This window comes from Penicillium atrosanguineum, assembly GCF_028827265.1.
Source record: "Penicillium atrosanguineum strain IBT 20685 chromosome Unknown utg000003l_segment0_segment0, whole genome shotgun sequence".
Lineage (NCBI taxonomy): Eukaryota > Fungi > Ascomycota > Eurotiomycetes > Eurotiales > Aspergillaceae > Penicillium > Penicillium atrosanguineum.
Window position 1 is genome coordinate 1,474,907 of NW_026623135.1, and position 18,286 is coordinate 1,493,192.

At 47.6% G+C, this 18,286-nt stretch overlaps 7 protein-coding genes across 7 annotated transcripts; 5 read left to right on the forward strand and 2 right to left on the reverse strand.

The window, feature by feature from the left end:
• Window positions 1-29: 29 nt before the first annotated feature.
• On the reverse strand, window positions 30-1,093 carry N7443_003975 (uncharacterized protein; the record flags this gene model as incomplete). The annotated part of the gene is made up of 3 exons (XM_056884031.1): window positions 30-666; window positions 718-903; window positions 957-1,093. The coding sequence occupies 3 exons, from the start codon at window positions 1,091-1,093 to the stop codon at window positions 30-32; spliced, it is 960 nt and encodes a 319-aa protein (XP_056742309.1).
• Window positions 1,094-1,439: 346 nt separating this feature from the next.
• N7443_003976 (CHAT domain-containing protein) lies at window positions 1,440-5,393 on the forward strand (the record flags this gene model as incomplete). Its single annotated transcript, XM_056884032.1, has 1 exon — window positions 1,440-5,393. The coding sequence occupies one exon, from the start codon at window positions 1,440-1,442 to the stop codon at window positions 5,391-5,393; it is 3,954 nt and encodes a 1,317-aa protein (XP_056742310.1).
• Window positions 5,394-6,012: 619 nt separating this feature from the next.
• Window positions 6,013-6,811, reverse strand: N7443_003977 (uncharacterized protein; the record flags this gene model as incomplete). The annotated part of the gene is made up of 2 exons (XM_056884033.1): window positions 6,013-6,710; window positions 6,760-6,811. The coding sequence occupies 2 exons, from the start codon at window positions 6,809-6,811 to the stop codon at window positions 6,013-6,015; spliced, it is 750 nt and encodes a 249-aa protein (XP_056742311.1).
• A 734-nt stretch (window positions 6,812-7,545) lies between these two features.
• Window positions 7,546-9,056, forward strand: N7443_003978 (cytochrome P450; the record flags this gene model as incomplete). The annotated part of the gene is made up of 3 exons (XM_056884034.1): window positions 7,546-7,575; window positions 7,659-8,444; window positions 8,508-9,056. The coding sequence occupies 3 exons, from the start codon at window positions 7,546-7,548 to the stop codon at window positions 9,054-9,056; spliced, it is 1,365 nt and encodes a 454-aa protein (XP_056742312.1).
• Window positions 9,057-9,839: 783 nt separating this feature from the next.
• Window positions 9,840-12,216, forward strand: N7443_003979 (ERF4 family protein; the record flags this gene model as incomplete). Its single annotated transcript, XM_056884035.1, has 2 exons — window positions 9,840-9,981; window positions 10,952-12,216. 2 exons carry the CDS (start codon window positions 9,840-9,842, stop codon window positions 12,214-12,216), a joined length of 1,407 nt encoding a protein of 468 aa, XP_056742313.1.
• A 584-nt stretch (window positions 12,217-12,800) lies between these two features.
• Window positions 12,801-14,224, forward strand: N7443_003980 (AP-2 complex subunit mu; the record flags this gene model as incomplete). Its single annotated transcript, XM_056884036.1, has 2 exons — window positions 12,801-13,137; window positions 13,203-14,224. The coding sequence occupies 2 exons, from the start codon at window positions 12,801-12,803 to the stop codon at window positions 14,222-14,224; spliced, it is 1,359 nt and encodes a 452-aa protein (XP_056742314.1).
• A 2,356-nt stretch (window positions 14,225-16,580) lies between these two features.
• On the forward strand, window positions 16,581-17,798 carry N7443_003981 (fungal specific transcription factor domain-containing protein; the record flags this gene model as incomplete). Its single annotated transcript, XM_056884037.1, has 1 exon — window positions 16,581-17,798. One exon carries the CDS (start codon window positions 16,581-16,583, stop codon window positions 17,796-17,798), a length of 1,218 nt encoding a protein of 405 aa, XP_056742315.1.
• Window positions 17,799-18,286: the final 488 nt, after the last annotated feature.

Genomic DNA, 18,286 nt, shown 5'->3' on the forward strand with positions numbered 1-18,286 from the left:
CTTCAGATGTTCCTACTATCAAATCTCGATCACTGCAGGAAATGCTTCGGCGCTTTCTCGAAAACCTTGATGGCCTGTTCAAGCCGTTTTTCGTACTCTTCCAACTCCATACTGTCCTGGTCATCGTCCATAGGTGTACCCAAATCTGCCTCCGTCTCCGCCTTTGTCTCTCGCTTCTCTTCCTCCTTGAGACCCAGCTCAATTGACTGACCTCCGCCTCCCCGGGCCGTATTCACCGACATGACGTCTCTATAAAGGCCAAGTGTAGCCGGTAATTTCACCCCATCCACACCACTCTTCCCCATCTTGATAAAGCGCGCATCAAGTAACCGGTACTGGGCTGCCCAGACATGCGGATCGGAGACCTCCATAGTCATGTCCCATGATGAATCAACTCCCAAACTCACAGACCCACCGATGGGAATGCCGGATAGAGCGCCGATGAGTGCCGAAGAAATGCCTGCGGATATCTTGGCAGAGTCGCTTCTCGAAACGACTGTCTTAGTTCCTTCTAGTAGGTATAGCCCAGTCATTAACCAGACCTTCGGCCGTCGAGCAAATTTGAAGTTAAGCACATAGGCACTTTGAGCAGCTGATAGCCATAATTTTAGTTTCTGCTGGGCAAGAGGGTTGTTCAGGACATTCTCCATAAGGAACTCCTCCGGACTAGAGAATGTGAGCTTCAGTCAAGGTTGCGTGGGACTGAGGGTGCGGTACTCTTTGAGAATGATCCGGGTGCCTTTCTCTGCAACAACAATTCTGTCACGGTCTTTGTTATATGCAAGATTGAGATTGACAATATCGCCAGCTTCGACACCAACAGAAGGCGTTATCCGGCTCGTGCCGTGAAGGACAACATTGGTGAGATTGGTAGCGTAGGCATTCTTGCGTAGATCGTTATCGCTGACGTGCCAATTAGCTTTTACTTCTTGACAGCTAGGAACGAAGAAGATAACCTCAAAATATCGTGTGTATAGTGACGTGCAATCATGGGCTGCCAATACTTCTCCAATACGAGGGAACCCAGCGTTAGGGCCTCGGGCCGCTCCCCCACACCATACAGAAAGAAAGATGAGTCGTCGCTCGCTCCCATGGTTTTTATGATTGAAGATCGCCAAGGCTATGCAAGGCTCTGATCAGCGAAACGGTCCGTGGTTCCCTCGAAAAGAGAAAGGTACTCTGGCGTGGCGTTCTGCATACCTTTTACTTGAGTGTTTCCTGTTGCCTTCGCGGGGCATTCCCCCCCCAGCTAGTGCTTATTGCTTAAGGCTTAGCTCAAATTGGGCAATTTTTGGCGAGACCCATTTGGGTTACGATAGCGCCGTTTCCAGCCACAACGGGCTGAAACCCCTGGGATCGCTTTGCTTATATGCTGTCAGGCTGAGGTCGGATGTTCGGGATTCTGCACCAGAGTTTTTTTTCTTGAAACCAGATTACGGATGGATTTCGATCACTTCATCAGTCTCTGTGGCCGATCGCTCTTCGCCGAGGAATACCGAGGTAATCTAGATGCAGCATGGGATTATTTGCAGCAAAATCGGCCCGATGCAGACCCCGTGGTGCCCAATGTTCAGGCTGAATACCTGCGTTGCACGTCCATCTACTCGATCTTGATCGGCAGATTTTCAGATGCGTATAAAAGTTTGGAAGCTCTTCATGGTCTACTTGATCATCTGCCTCAGGAATGGGGCTTGCGGTATACCAACTACAAAGTGCTCGCCGACTATACCCGCCGCTACCCTCCTGCAACACATTTCTATCATGAAAATGGAAACCCGCTGGAAATAGTGATGCTAAGCGACGTCATTGGCGCCATCGAGATTAGTTCGAGGTTTATGCGAGATGTGCAGAAATATCTTCACCTCGGTCTACCGCGGGACCAGGGCTTTTGTCAGGTTCTAAGCGCCGTGCAATGTTTCCCGAAATATTCCAGGGATCTTTCTTCCCACTTCCACCCTCTCTCCTGCCGGTCCTCTTATGGTACGCCCAAGGCCGACCCAGTACTCATGATAAAGCAATATGGGCGGAGTTTGCAAAAGTTCCGTGACATCGCAGATGCAAATATGGTTACGGGAATGGCAACCTATCTCAATCTTCTCATTTTGAAATTACATTTATCATGCCAGAACTCATCAACTGCAGCCTTGGAGGATCATTTCAAGCGATGCAGTAGGCTCAATGACCATGCAGGTATGGGAAATTGCAAGATGATTGAGGGCGACAACTATGTCAGCCCTGCATTTACCAGTCCTCTTTCATTGAATCTTATCATAACCAACGTTTCGTCATGTATAGGAGAGGATAAAATTTGGGATCCGATCGAATTTGGGCTCAATTTTGACTACTCTTTAGCAGCTCAGGTTTGTTATGAAGATGCTCTCAATTTGTTCAGAACTGCTGGTTGTAAACGAGGACAAGCAGCAGTATTGCTTCGCCAGGCATGCTGCCTGCACAACGAAGCACGTCATCAGCGAGCCTCAAAAAGCCAATTCTTTGATTTTGATGTTCTGGGCAACGTGGAGACAAAACTGCGAGAGGCATTGAGGCTATTCGGAAAGGATGAAGCCAATGTGCAGATTGTCAAAGCTCACCAATTGATGCTGCAGATTAGCATGAAAAATCCTCGAAATGCAAAGACAATTGCGAGGGAGCTAGGAGAGTGGGGAGTTCAGTCAAAGAACGAGATTTTGACTCACTTTATCGGGCTTCTACTCTCGCGATTTGCGCGCCAAGAATGGGACACGTTCTCAAGTATGGACGCGGCATTACTAGCATGGGAATATGCCTACGAAATTTTAAAGCCAGTCGGGGATGAGATTCCACTCATCCAATCCGTTGTTTGTCGGGCATGGGTGCAGCATGACATGTTCAATAATGCGGCATGCCGAATGTTCACCGAGGAAGCCATTTCCATGGTGGATCAGATATCCAGCTATTACGATACACGAATCAGGTCTTCACCTCATGAAAAAGACCGGGAAATACTGCTCATCAGCAAGTTCAACCTCTTTTGGAGTCTTGGTAGAACTATCGGCAGCATTTGGCTCCGCATGGAAGAGCTACAGGCCTTTGAAACGTGGCAAACGAAACTCGCATATTGGATCGAAAATGACGAAAGTTTCCAAAGCTGGCGCGAAAGAATGCAGAATAAAGAAAGTATAAAGAATAAATACTTGACTTTTACGCAGGAGAAGCTGAGAAGTCTTTGGCATAAAGCAATGGCGGATGATGCAGCGAGAGTTGTGTACGGCTCCGCCAACATGAAGTGTCAAAAACTTCTGGAAGACGGTGATGTCGTCAAAGCGGAAGAAGTCCTTCGCTCGTTTGTCAAAAGCTCACAGTCTTTAGAGGGGTCATATTCAAGAGAGCTCTACCGTATCCTGGCCTGTGAGCGAATCGGCGATCTGGCTAAGGCGCGCGAGATCTTGGATTCAATCGATGACAACATTCTCTTCCACGAGAATCTCGATGAATTCAAAGCTGGCAACAACCTCTCAATATTTCCAGAAATCGCAGAAAACGCCCTTACCTTCTTAACGTACGGTGGAGACTTGGAGCGTGCTCGCCGAATTCTTGACCTCATCATTCAAATTTCGCCCGCGTTCTTTGAGGAAAATTCAAGTGCTATCGATCTTGCCTGCAGGATAGGAAGCTACGGTGCAATTATGAAGGATGTAAAGCCAAAGATCTGTTTCAACAAGTTACTTGAAGCCCGTAAGATTATCGAGACTGTGCGAGTTCAGACCCAGGACTTGGATGCCAAGATAGGAACCGCCAAATCTTCCTGGGTTGGAGAAGTCTATCTCGACCTTGCGCGGATTTGCCTATCCAATTTTCTTTGTCGCACACACTATGAATGGACCACAAAAGCCGAGCACGGGCATTTTGAGAATATTTCTTGGGTTGAACATGCCCTGTTATTTGTCGAAATGAGCAGAGCACGCGCGGTCCTCGAATCTCTGCAGAAACAATCAAAGAAGTCAGGACCACTTTCAGAGGCAGTTCACAAGAGACGGCTTCTGCGATCACTGCTCTCTTTGAAGTCCTTGACTCCTGAACAAGAGAACGAAGTTTCCCAGCTGCAAGGAGAAATAGAAGTGTTGGAGGAGGATGGAAATCTGACCTCCGCCACCGCTTTCATTGAAAGAGTCAATTCTTCAGTCGAACCCAGGCTGTTGTATGAGAGCATTGATGAGAATGCTGTTGTGATTGAAGCGACGTTTGGATCTCGTGGATGTGTTTCTTTTGCCGTCACAAAAGATGGGATTTTACATTCTTCGACAAGCAATTTCCGAAGTGTCGACATGCGCAGGACAGTGATGAAGGCGATGCAGATCATGAGAGAAATGACAGGTTATATCAACGACGAAGAAGCAAAACGTAAAGAAGAACTGCAAGATTTGTCAAGGGACATTTCTTCAGTGTTATTGGCCCCGTTTGCAGATATTATCAGATCCAAGTCGCACGTCATTTTTTCCGTATCGGATCCCCTGACTGCTTTCCCATTCTCGATTCTTTTCTTTGATGACAAGCCTCTCATCATGCACGCGGCTGTGTCTCAAATCCCGAGCCTCACCGTATTGCATTATCTGTCTCAACGAAAGCCTGCATCTGAAGCACCAACAGTCTCAGTTCTGGCAAAGTCACCGACACAAGAGCCATCTACTGGGACTAGAGGTGCCAAAGAGGTTAATCTACATATGGCGGGGATTGAAGCTGTCAATATTGCTCGACTGTTTGCTACCTGGCCGATTGAAGCATCGCACCTGTCCAGGAAAGACTTTCGCCAGTATGTCGAAGGAGGTTCTCCGATTATGCACATTGGAACCCATGGAGATATCGACCATCGTAACCCCCTTCTCTCATCCATTTCAATTGGCGATGGACAAGAGTTCCGTGTCGCAGATATGTCCGCAATTCGGAGCCGAGTGAATCTTCTCGTGTTTGCCGCCTGTCTCAGCGGTTTCGGGAAGGCGACAACAGGTAGTGACGTTCTTGGGTTCTCTCATGTCGTGTTAAGCACTGGCTGTCAGGCCTATATTGGTTCACTCTGGAAGGTCAGCGATTTTGGCTCCATGGTAATCATGACGTTGTTCTATCGGCATTTGAAGAGAAACCCTCATTTGGCTGTGGCGGATGTCATGAGACTGGCACAGTTGGATCTTCTGAAATTGGATAGTGATACTGCTGAGACACTTCTTGATGGCATGCTGGAGAACTGGGGCGTTGCGACTAAGGGAAATCCTAGTCCGACGGAATTTGTTCCTGATGCGGAGTTCCTTTTGTTCACACTGAAGATGATCCTTAGCCAGTTGGACTGGACTAGCCCATTTTACTGGGCGCCATTTACGCTAGTTGGTTACGGGGGCTTTAGATTTATGCATTTACTCTAGAGTAATTTCAATGAGCGTTACTAAATGCACGAGGTGTTTGCCAATTCTTAGCAGCGAACCCTTAGATGTCCGAAGAAAAGGTGGCCCAGATTAGGGCCCACTAAAGAAAGCGAAATGATGAGCATTTTTGCTCAAGCTTTGGTAAGTTATGAACAAAATATGTGCGGCATTGATGGTTACAGACGTACGCCAATACTGCAAAGAAGATAGTAGCACCCTGCATACTCCTACTATTGAGGATATAGCCTCTGGGAATGGATGGATCGATGGAAGGATTGGGATCGGGTTCTCGTACAGGGCCTTCGTGTTTGGATCCTCGACTAGCTGGCCAAGCTCCGGATTTGTGAATACGTACCTACAAAACTAGCCCCCAAATAATCCCGCGTGTACATTGAGTGGATCCGGCTAATAACATACAGTAAATCATACTCGGGTTCGGATATCTATGATTGGCTCTCAATGCATGCGGGGCTCGGGCCTTATGACGAAAAGGAAGAAGACTAAGGCACAAATTGAGTTGTGAATCCGTTTCACTCCCAGCTACCGAAGTGGAGACGGAAAGCGCACTAATTGTATTCCTATCTTCGACTAATCTCTATTTTACTTCATGTACAAGCCCTTAACATTCTTCACAATACTGGGGTGTTTCCCTCCTCTCCAAAGTCATGAGATGCATCCAATTCGGCTTGCTTGTGATTCCCCGACATTGCCCTGGCAAATACCAGATCACCCAGGCGCCCAGGACCACCACCATCTGGTAGCCGTCAAAAGCATAGGCCGGCCATTCATTCTCAACAAGAAATGCGATTCCACCAGCCATTGTCAGACGCATCACGTTGCGTCCAAGACCAATAATCGAAATGGAGAGACCGAAAAGTTGATTCCAGGATCTCCAGCGAGGAAGTAGAGTCTGACTGGCCTCGGTCGGGTCACGACACAACCGAATAGACATATAAATATTCTCTGCAAGAGTAAAAGCCCAGAAAAAGGTTTGAGCAACGTAGATGGCAATGGTCAACTTGGTCGCTGAGGCGATTGTGACACGAGAGCTAGATCCCACAACCATTATACCACCAATGGCTTGAAGGATGATCAAAATCGCATTCAGGGTGGGGTAGACGATACGTTGCCATGTAATTGAAACCCAGCAAAAATTTTCAGCGTCAAGTGCCTGATAAAACACGGTCTGCACTAAATTGACGGAGATCATGATCGAGCTTGGCCCGAGGAGCAAGAGGACTGACTGGATACCATAGGCGGTACGATTACAGGAATCCTGTGTTGAAAATACGCGCGCGGTAAAGCCTGCTAGTTGCACTGATAAATGTTAGATAATTTCTGGTTAGGAAAGTCGGAGTTCCCTCACTGAATGCTCCAAGAACGAAGAACATGCTAATCCAGGTTTTGGTCTGGATCATTCGATAGCAGTGGATAGTCGCCAATCCAGAGAAAAGAACGAGCGCGACCACCGCAAGAGGGAGGCTTGGGGTATACAAGTATAGCTCGCATTGTGTAGAAGCCATGGCGAGATAACTTCGAGGACGTAGTGAGGATAAGAATCGACTGAAGAAAATGGATGTGCAGGGCTACCAAAGATCACCTTGCCAGAGGGTTTGGCTTATAAGAGCATAATCTTAGGCAGTCATATTGTAGAAAAAAAGGGAAATTTGGGAGCCTCGACTGATCACTGGGACCTACATGCAAGACTGCTATCTTTGGAGACAAACTCTGCTAAGATGAAAGATCGACGGACTTAAGCCACGCCTTAGGAGACTCTAGTATCGGTTTCAGCTGAACTAGGTCTCGACTTTTACCATGAAAATTTCGAAATTGGCTGTAATCTCAAGAACAAGTTAATCCTTCAACTTTTGACCACTGTCTGGCGCCCAGTAAGGTAAGCTTTCGCTTGGTATGTATTTGCTCGGGATAGCGGCTCGGGTTCGTGTTCGGGTTAGTCTTCGTATTCGGCTTCGGGATTCTAGTACAATCCTGTAGATCCCTCCCCCTTTTTGGGATTAGAATTTACATGAATGCGGGGGCTATGTGACCTTGGAAATGAGCCAAAGAAGATTCATGAATTTGATCATGATAAAGTACATATATCGTCCCTGTTTGGGCGAAGACCGAAGCTCGTTCAACACAGCGACCGACAATGCTTCGATCTATCACTCTATTGCTGGACGTGAGGTCTGTCCTAGGAATAGCTATTTCCTCGGTATTTTGTGTCTCCTGAAATGGGTGTTAGAATCCTTCTAACAGTTGCAGATAACTCTTTACTTTCTGACAAAGGTCATTTACAATGTTTACTTCCACCCATTGAGCCGTTTTCCCGGCCCCATCTCCCATGCCATCTCTCGTCTTCCATATTGCTACCGCGCAACAACCGGCACCCTGCCATTTGATATATTGGAATTACATAAAAAGTACGGTGATATTGTTCGTATCGCACCGGATGAACTTGCCTTCTCACACCCTGATGCCTGGAAGGAAATCATGGGCCACAAGAATGGAGTGCCCGAGATGGGTAAGGCTGCCTGGTTCTACCGCCCTATTGAACAATCTTTGCACATTGTCAATGAAGACCACGAAGAGCACAAACAGTTGCGTCGACAGATGGCGCATGGCTTCTCTGAGAAAGGAATGCGAGACCAAGAGCCCATGATCAGAAAGTATGTTGATATTTTGCTGGAAAAGCTGAAGGAGGTCGCCGAGCTTCGTGAACCCCTTGTTCTTTCCGACTGGTACAATTTTACCACTTTCGATATCATCGGGGATCTGGCATTCGGTGAACCGTTTGGCTGTCTGGAAGGTTCGAACTATGACGGCTGGATCCAAAGTATTTTTGATTCAGGACGTCTGGGTACAATTCTGCAGGCACTGTCCTTCTTCCCATTAATTAAAAAGCTCTTGTTGTCCCTCGTCCCTCAGTCTCTGAAAGATGCCCAACAGAAGCATAAAGATCTGACCAAAGCTAAAATGCTGCGCCGGATGGCTATAACTGAAGATCGTCCTGACCTTATTGAAGGTCTGCTGAAAAAGAAGGATGAGCTGGTAAGTCAACAAAATCATAATGAGACTTGCCTTTCCTAATGGTTTCAGGGGCTTGATGTGGAGAAACTTGTTGCAAATGCTGAAATCCTGATCATTGGGGGTTCTGAAACAACGGCATCTTTGTTGAGTGGAGTGACTTACTTGCTCCTCACAAATTCCGAAGCCTATGATAATTTGAATTGTGAAGTTCGTTCGACATTTAAAAGCCAGGATGACATAAATTTGGTTAGCGTCAACAAACTCTCATACATGTTGGCCTGCCTTGACGAGGGCATGCGCATGTATCCCCCTATCGCCAATGGTCTTCCTCGGGTCTGCCCGACAGGTGGATCTACTGTCCTAGGTGAATATATCCCAGAAAATGTAGGTGCCTTCATGAGTTGCCTAAAGATTACAATTGACCGCTCACTTGTGGACTACAGACCTTTCTCTCAATCCATCAATGGGCACTTTACCGTCGCCATGAGTATTTTAGCGAGCCTAACACATACCACCCTGAACGCTGGATGGGGAGTTCTCAATTTGCGGCCGATCGTCGAGATGCCTTTCAGCCATTCCACCTCGGCCCAAGAAATTGTCTCGGAAGAAAGTACGCAGCCATTCCAGGTCTAAACATATAGATGCTAACCATGTCCTAGTCTCGCATATAGCGAAATGCGTCTCATTCTCGCTTTAATAATTTTCAACTTCGATATGAAGATCGCAGATGAGAGTCGGGACTGGATTGTGCAGAAGAACTTCTTGATGTGGCAGAAGGGTCCCTTAAAGGTGTATTTAACACCGAAGACTGAAGTTTCTTAGTTGATTCCTGCAAATTTCTTGAGAATATTTCATATTTTGGTTTGATGGGTATTCAAGTGAGATTTTACTTAAAAATCAAAGCACACACCCATTTTCATCGGCTATCAAAGCCGTTAGAGGAGTCAAAGCGTTAGATACCACCTAACCGGAATAAAACGATCGGTAAGACGGCTTCCGTATTCCCTACGGATGAGGCATCGAACGAGGGAGATGCGGAGACGAAGCTCTCGCTCCGCATCAGGATGCATGATCTGTCGCCACCGAAGGATGAAACGTAGTTCTCAATCAACCCCGTGTGATGCATGCTCCGCCTCGGCCTATCCTGTGTCTCATTGTTCTAACAAAACTTCAGAGGTTGGGCTCTCTATGTGTCTCGAGACGCCATGCTCGGTCATCTGGCCTCTTACGATCCTCATTTCTGGAATTGAGATTGCCGATGAGATATACCAAGATTGGATTGTTGATTATTTGATGGAACTCGATCATTGGGGGGCGCATGTTGTCAAAGGGAAGGAATTGATGGAACAGGCGATACAAAGGCAAGGCCCCCATGGACGCAGGACTAAGTTCAGGAATATAAGGCTTCGGTTCACTATGCCGTACGTTGCTTCTCAATTTGGACACGATCACAATGCATTAGTAATATTCATCAACACTATGTCAACACTACCATACGTCATTTGCATGAGCTTGATATCGTCGAAATTGGTTGCGTCTTTAGAAGGCCACCCGCGGAGTACGTCTGACTCTTGATAGTACTTGACCTCTTAATTTTGTTTGATGGTTAATGCAGTCTAGGTGATGATGTTCATATCCTACAGTGGGGGCCAGATCGTGGCCCCGCAATTCTCCATCTCCTCAGAAGCACCGTATCCCACTGCGTCCCGCGCCTTCTACGCTAGCGACGCGTTGACGAATGTGGTTGAAATTGTCTTATTGGGAGTCGTTCCTTGCCGCATATTGATGAATCCATTAGCTTAACACGTGCAGTGTATACCTATACCGACAGAACCTCAAGAAGACAGAAGACTCCACTGATGAAACACACGGTATATTTTTCTCGGATTTCCGGGATTTAAACCGACAAGGCGCGCTCACAGTTCCGATACGTATATTGAGTAGCTGGCAAGTTGTTGAATACAAATGGGACTTTTACATGTCGTGTCTATTCCAGCCGAGTTAGCGTTGTTGTTATTCCATCTCCGCATCATGCAACGCATGATTACCTTGCATTGGATCAATTGCAGATAACTAGGACTATATTTGACATATGCGTGGAGTTCATTGACCATCCCTTCCTAAGATTATAGACTATTGTAAATTTGCCGTGTTGTGGGAAGGGCGGATGAAACAAGGGAGGGATCCTGCCCATTTGTAGATGAATCACAGTGAAACCGGGGCAAACGACTCGTCGGGTCGAGTTCGAGGCCAAAGCATCGTTTGCATAAACTACATAAGAAGTGAAGGCATCCTTCCGAGGGTCGAAATCATGAATTGTATCGACCGCCAAGCTGAGGCCCGGAGTTCTATAGTTAATTATTAGCTATTAGCTATTAGCTGTTAACTCTGGGTGCGCGGCTCAGACATTTCGCCTCATTTTTGAGTCGGAGGATCCAGCATCATCGTGTCCATTGCACTCGATTCGTTCATTTACATCCTTTCCCGTCTCTGTTCCCTCATTTGGCTCAATTGGTTGCCCACTGGAGACTTTCCACCATCGCCAATCGGGCGTAGCTCTGAACACTTTCCCTTCTTCCCTCCTTCCCTTTCCGTTTTCCTCACAACGGCGTCCTTCGCAAGTGCTCGTCCTCTAACGGAGGCTGAACCACATTCCCATCGCTATCTCTCACGTGGAACACATTCCAGTCAAACCAACCCCGTGGAGGTGACTCCGGCTTTTCGAGCAAGGCGGCGACAGTGCGTCCCCCTCTCGGGCCCGTCGTCGCTCCCTGCTATCCTCCGACCTCCCGCTGTCCGCCTCGCCAACCCTGTCAACCACGTACCTCGAATCACCCCAATCGCTATCCCGCCTGCGAACGTCTCGGACGAGAATCTTGCGTTCGCGCCCCAGTCTCCTCTCCTCAGCGTCCCCGAACAACGGCGCAGTCGCTTGACTTCGTCCCCCACATCCCCAACCAGTCTCGTCGTTGAACGCAGTCAGGGGGAAACCGACAGTGAATGCACAAGTATCGGGTTACCCCCACGTCACAGACGCAGTCAACATATATCACCTACCGAGATGGCTGCGGCGTTCGCTGGCAGTGCGGCGCGGGATGTCGAGAACCTGCGTCCACCAGAGGCTGTTCATTTGACGCAAGATGGAACTCGTCGCGATGATGGCCGGCCCCGCCATATGCAGTCCCAAACTTCCCTTCGATCACAATCCCAAATCGCCTCCATCCCCTCCAATACAGGCCAGGCCCCTCCTGAGATCGCCGAAGAGTTGGCCTGGGGCCCCGCCCATCCTTGCTATCCTCATTTCAACCCTCATGTCCCCATTGGCTCCCAAGAATACCTCACAACGCGCGTTATTCGCGTTCGGCGCGACTGGATGATCAAGGGCGATCTGGCTCCAACTTTCTCCAACCTTTACCCCGAGATATTGGACCCGTTACTATCAGAGCAGGAGTTCCGCAAGGTCATTGCTGCGGTCAACGACGGCGTGGTCAAGGCATTCGACCCGTATAGCCTAAGGAACTGGTTCGATGGGGCAATCGGTCTCCTAACCGGCTGGGTCTGGGATGACTTGAACGCGCCTAGCATAAAGCGGCAATTACAACACGTCGAAGACTGGTTGGAAAAATGGAACCGTGAAGTGGGTTCCAAGGATGGCGTTCACATATGGAGTCTACGACGGACGGCGTATATGTCCATCGACATCCAGATCCCTGACCCCAAGGTCGGCATTGTGCCCAGTGAGGGCGGTCCCTCCTTACCAAATACCAGGCCCAGCACCGGCATGGGCAACTAATGGGTTTCTTCCTTCGCCCCTTTCCTTCAACTACCTGTATATTTTTTTTTAATCTGGTTTCTTTCCGATCGGGCTTTGCATGATATCCCTCCCCAGTTGCTTGCTTTCGACTCTACATCTTACCTTGACTTAAAATCCTCGATTCTTTGCATCTTGCTACTGGGTTTTCTTGTTATTTTCGGCTTACCCGTGGGCTGCTAATATCCCCACCTGTCCATATCTAACTTTTACACCGGGTTCGCATATTGTTAATTGAAGAAGAACCCGGGAAAGCAAATATCAAGACCTCTGGTCCATATTAATTCCCCTATTTGGCTTGTTTCGTATATTTTTAGATTTCTGGCAGAACATCGAAAAGAGATGAGATCAACGGATTGCAGTCAGCGTAATAAGATTTAGAATGATTCAGTACTCAATGCATTCAATGCATGTATCTGCAACGCGGTGCAACTGCACGGAAATAGAGAAGGGTTCTTACCCACTCAAATACTCAAATTCAGGCGGTGTCGATCCACCCCCCACATCCCCCCCGTTCCTGTCTCTGAGCTCCTCCTCACCGTGATGAGTTCTTGCCACAGCCCACCATGTTGTCGGGGATCTTAATCTTTAATCAGAAGGGTGAGAACCTCATCTTCCGCGCTTTCCGCAGCGATTGTCGCCCACGTCTCGCCGATATCTTCCGCATCCAGGTCATCTCCAACCCGCAGGTCCGCTCCCCGATCCTCACTCTGGGCTCGACCACCTTCAGCCATGTTAAGCATGAGAATATCTACCTGGTCGCCGTGACCAAGAGCAATGCCAATGCCGCGCTGGTCTTCGAGTTCCTCTACCGGCTCATCGTGTTGGGCAAAAGCTACTTCGGCAAGTTCGACGAGGAGGCTGTGAAGAACAACTTTGTGCTGATTTACGAGTTGCTCGATGGTGCGCTCTATCACTTTTAGTCTCGTACCAGAGACCAATAGCTAATTTTGAACGAATTTTCACAGAGATCCTCGACTTTGGGTACCCCCAGAACACCGATCCCGATACCTTGAAAATGTACATCACTACCGAGGGGGTCAAGTCAGCCATCACGAACAACCCAACAGACTCGAGCCGAATTACGCAACAAGCAACCGGTGCTCTCTCGTGGCGCCGCTCCGATATCAAATACCGCAAGAATGAGGCGTTCGTGGACGTGATCGAGGATGTCAACCTCCTGATGTCAGCCACCGGTACCGTGCTGCGCGCCGACGTGAACGGTCAAATTGTGATGCGCGCATACCTGACAGGAACTCCCGAGTGCAAATTCGGATTGAATGACCGGCTTCTTCTGGACAGCCCTGACGCTTCAAGTGCCAATAACCGAAAAGGTGGTACTTCGGGTGCAAACAAGACCACGCGAGCTGCTGCCGGCTCTGTCACGCTTGAGGACTGCCAGTTCCACCAGTGCGTGAAGCTGGGACGGTTCGATGCCGACCGTATCATCTCGTTCGTGCCGCCGGACGGCGAGTTTGAGCTGATGCGGTACCGCGCTACGGAGAATGTCAATCTGCCCTTTAAGGTTCACCCGATTGTGCGGGAGATTGGTACAACGAAGGTCGAGTACAGCATTGCCATCAAGGCAAACTACGGCTCTAAGCTGTTTGCTTCTAATGTCATTGTTCGCATTCCCACGCCTCTCAACACTGCGAAGACCACTGAGCGGACGAGCCAGGGTCGTGCTAAGTATGAGCCTGAGCATAACAATATCGTTTGGAAGATCCCTCGTTTCTCGGGCCAAAGCGAATATGTGCTCAATGCTGAGGCCACTCTTACCTCGATGACGCATCAGAAAGCATGGAGTCGACCCCCAATCAATCTTTCATTTAGCATTCTCATGTTTACCTCGTCTGGTCTGCTTGTGCGTTACCTCAAGGTGTTCGAGAAGAACAATTACAGTTCTGTCAAGTGGGTCCGGTACATGACTCGCGCAGGAAGCTACGAGATTCGGTATGATACTTACACACATCCATACCCCCAAATTTGACATGCAGATTACTGACCACACCTCCTCGTCCAGATTCTAGAAGCCAAGACTGGGAAGGCATGTCAATATCATGGGCTTATGAGCAGCGTATCATCCTTCTCGCTAAGACCATCAGGCGGTGTACGGCGTTGGATGGTGTTTTATACATACTCGTGTTTATCTTCCTAGTGCATGGGAAATCTGCATATCAAATCAAATCTTTCTTTCATAAACCTAGCTCTTTAAAGGGCCCTCCCATAATTCCACCATATTCTGCATGTTTACGTTCATTCCATAACCTACGCAGAGTAGATTTCAGAATCAGATTGCTCTGGTTCAATGTGGACATAAATTTTCTTTTTGCTCGTACCCGCAAGAAATCACCTCGGTTTGAGTAGGTCTCCATATCAACCTATCTGAATTATCTTCCTGTGATATGAAAAGACTCTGTTCAAAGTGCTCATCTATATGTGAATTGTAGATCACAGAATCTGTATCTTTAGTCACTTGAAGGACCATTCAACGGCAACTCATCGCGATGCGGTGAGGGCCTGTTATAGGACCAACCCTCCAACATGCGCTGCATATCATGTGTATATCGCGGTCTCTCACTTACTACACATTCGCTTCCCAGAAGTAAGAGATTCCCAATCAATCTTGAATGAAGTTGGCCACAAATTGGCATCTGCAAAGTGACAGCCTGACACGTCCCTGACAAGCAAGTGACGCGGCCTCTGGACTTCATCCCACGGTTTCTCAAGCGTTGGATCTTCTTCATGACTGAGTAACATTGACTTAATGGACTCACTTCTGCTTCTTCGTTATGGATGTCCGGCAGTCCAGGTAAGCGCCGCTTATCCAACTGCATCCACAGCATTGATGTCGACTTTTCCTGTTTCAAGGAGAAATTCGACTGTCTCTGTGTGCTTGTTTTTCCTACAGCTGCCTGAACCCACGGAGCCCAGTCCAAATATTGGTCCCTGGCCTACCCCCAGATTTCTCGGTTACAAGACTTCTCGGTGAGCAATTTCATAGGTCAATGAGGAGCACAACGTCTAGTACATGGAGTACAAGAGTGGAGTGGGTAGGCGAATCGGATTATGGTAAAATTTACGCTATCCAAGACTGTCTCTATTGATCTAGAGATGAACTTAAGCGAGATCACATGAGAACTGGATTAGAAGTGAAGTGTAGACGCAACTGTTATGGATTAGCCACATCAGGTTAGAGCTATGCGGGGCACGACCGAGATCCGACGGTGCTCCGGATCTCGACCACGCCGCTTATGATACGCAGATAACACAATCATGAGTTATTCTTGCGTCATATATGGCAGAGTCAAGTGATAGGATTTGTGTGAGGATTCGCTTCTGTGAATTTGATTCCTCGCGAACGAGTATAAAACATTAGCTGTCGCCGTTATGGCATCCATTCCATGTGACCAAACTGTTGGACAAGTCGCAGTTACAAGCTGTCAGACGTGCCGAAAGCGAAAAGTTCGTGTCTTTTGCGATAGAATTTGGTGGATCCTAACCGATTTCAACAGGTGAAATGTGATCGTACACCAGGTAGATGCCAGAGATGCTATCGATTTGGCGCAGAATGTGTTTACGAGTCTGATTCTGTATCCTCTTGTGCGTCGCAAATGACACACCCAGCCGACTCTAGGACGCAGGCGGGGCTTCAAAGGAAACGCATTTGGCGCTCCTGTGTCCAATGCAAACGAGCCAAGGCAAAGTGTTCTGGGGGTCCTAGCTGTTCCCGCTGCAATCGAAAAGCCTTTAGGTGCTCTCATGATGTGGAGGGTCTTTCTAGATATCCATCTGGTCACGAAACCAGGACCCCTGCCACCCCCGCATGGCTCACGTCAACCGAGTTGCCTCCAGATGAAGAATTGAATAAGCTTGTTGAGATATATTTTGAGCGTATCAATACAGTGCGATGTCTAGGATTCTTACACATTCCAACCTTTATGGAGAAGTTGAAGAGCCGTGACAAAATATATGCCGAGGATTCCGGAATCCTTCATATAATATGTGCCTTGGCCGCGCCATTCATGTATAGTGATATTTGTCATGAGACAAATGACACGATCGATTGCGACGTGAGGTATTACGATGCAGGAAAAGGATGGGCAGATACAGCATCTCAGTATTCCTTTCGAAACCTAGGAAGTCCCAGGTTTGAATGCTTGGCAACAGAAGTTTTGCTTCATGAACATTACTTGCGAGTAGGAGAGTATTCGAAAGCATTGATTGTCTCTGGACAGGTTGCCAGGCACTTGCAGCTCCTTCAACTGAATGTGGAATATGAACCGAATTCTCAATCTCGGAAGGTGGAAGTGTCTACACCGGTTAGGGAAAGCAGACGAAGGCTTATGTGGGCTTGTTATCTCCTTGATGCTCTGATTGAGTGTGGTGTCGATCAACTTCGACTAATATCTCCGGAGGATATCCAAGTCCAACTGCCATGCTCCGAAGATCTGTTTGTGAGAGGCACACCCTGTGTTACGGAACTGCTTCCCCCACGCGAATTACTTCCCGCTATTCATACTGGGTTCGAAAGCAATATCGACATGCGTGCTTTCTATATTCGCGCAATCAGGCTTCGTGCAAAGATTTTGAAATACGTCAAAGCTTTAGAAGACGAAATACCATGGGAACCCGAGAGTTCTTCGCAGTTCTCCCTTCTGGAAGCAGAGCTTCAGAACCTCAAAAGTTCCATTCCCGATACATTCAAGATGACTCTCGCAAACAAATACCTTTACAAGGCGTCGGGGAGACTCAACCTCTTCTTCGGTCTTCACATTCTGCTATCACAGACATCAAATGATTTGTATCGAATCTGTGTGTCGCAGCTTGTATTTCCGGACACTTCAACCAAATGGATTCGTGACAATTCGCCACGGACCTTTCTCCAGAGGTGTCATTTAATGTGTCTGGACAAGGCAGTCTACATTGCGACCCTTTTGAAGGACCTTTGGCTGTTTAATAAGCCCAGCCTTGTTGATACATTTTATGCGAACCATGTTCAAATTTGCAGTAGCGTTTTGCTCACCACTCTTCTCTCATGGGGTGAAGCAGAGCCTTTAATTCCCCAATTTGATTATAACGACTATGGCACGATGCTGAGAGATAATCTTACCATTATGCAGTACTTGCAGAAATACCTCAAGGTGGATGCATACTGTCAGTCTACAAAGGAAGCTTTTAAACGGTTCAACAAATTTTTTACCGTAGAGGCTCCGTCACAAATCGGCCGTCCTTTGAAGGACGTCATAATCAGTGATCAAACCGTGACACGCTCGCAGTCCTCCCTTGAGTACATTTTGAACCCTTTGGGAACCTATCCTTTGGCCCGGAAACAAACACAAGATCATGACACATCAAGTTCTTTTGAGAAGGGAGAAATTGAGCCACAAGCCACGACAACTGGTACAAATGTTGGCAGCTTTGATGATGTTGTCTTTCCCAGCCCGTTTGAATGGGGGTCGGAGATTTTGATGTTTGATTCTGCAGGATATCCCACCTTCTTGGACGATTTTACTGGATGGAACTCTGGTAGCTTAGAGTGGGATGTAGGAAGGGGTGGATAAACTACTATTCGGAGAAATTTAGCAACCCACATATTCATAATTGTCACATAGCCCCAATACCATCCACTTACATATATTAGCCCCTAAAATTCTGGGAGTATCCTCCCTGTCTCCTCAAATTATGTGAAAAAAAAACGAAATGTATAATTACTAGGTCTTGGGTACCATCCGGTGAGATTTGAACATTTCTTATATTTTGAATCAACTTATTTTTGAGTGCTTATGCCGAGTCAGATGGACCCTGATGACCACGATCGGAACACCGAAAGGTACTTATCTTATGCGCTTTGTAACACAGCGTATTATAATCCTTCCTTGGTTATTTTACTGAGCCTCTTTCGACTCATTTTTATTGTTGTTTCTTAAATTATCCTCAAGTTTTTTATTTAGGTCGAATCCGAGTTTTTTGTCCCGATTTCTCTGCAGCTCTGAAATCAACAATTTTGCCTCGCATCTTCAGTCATATTTACCCACCGATAATTGCCAAA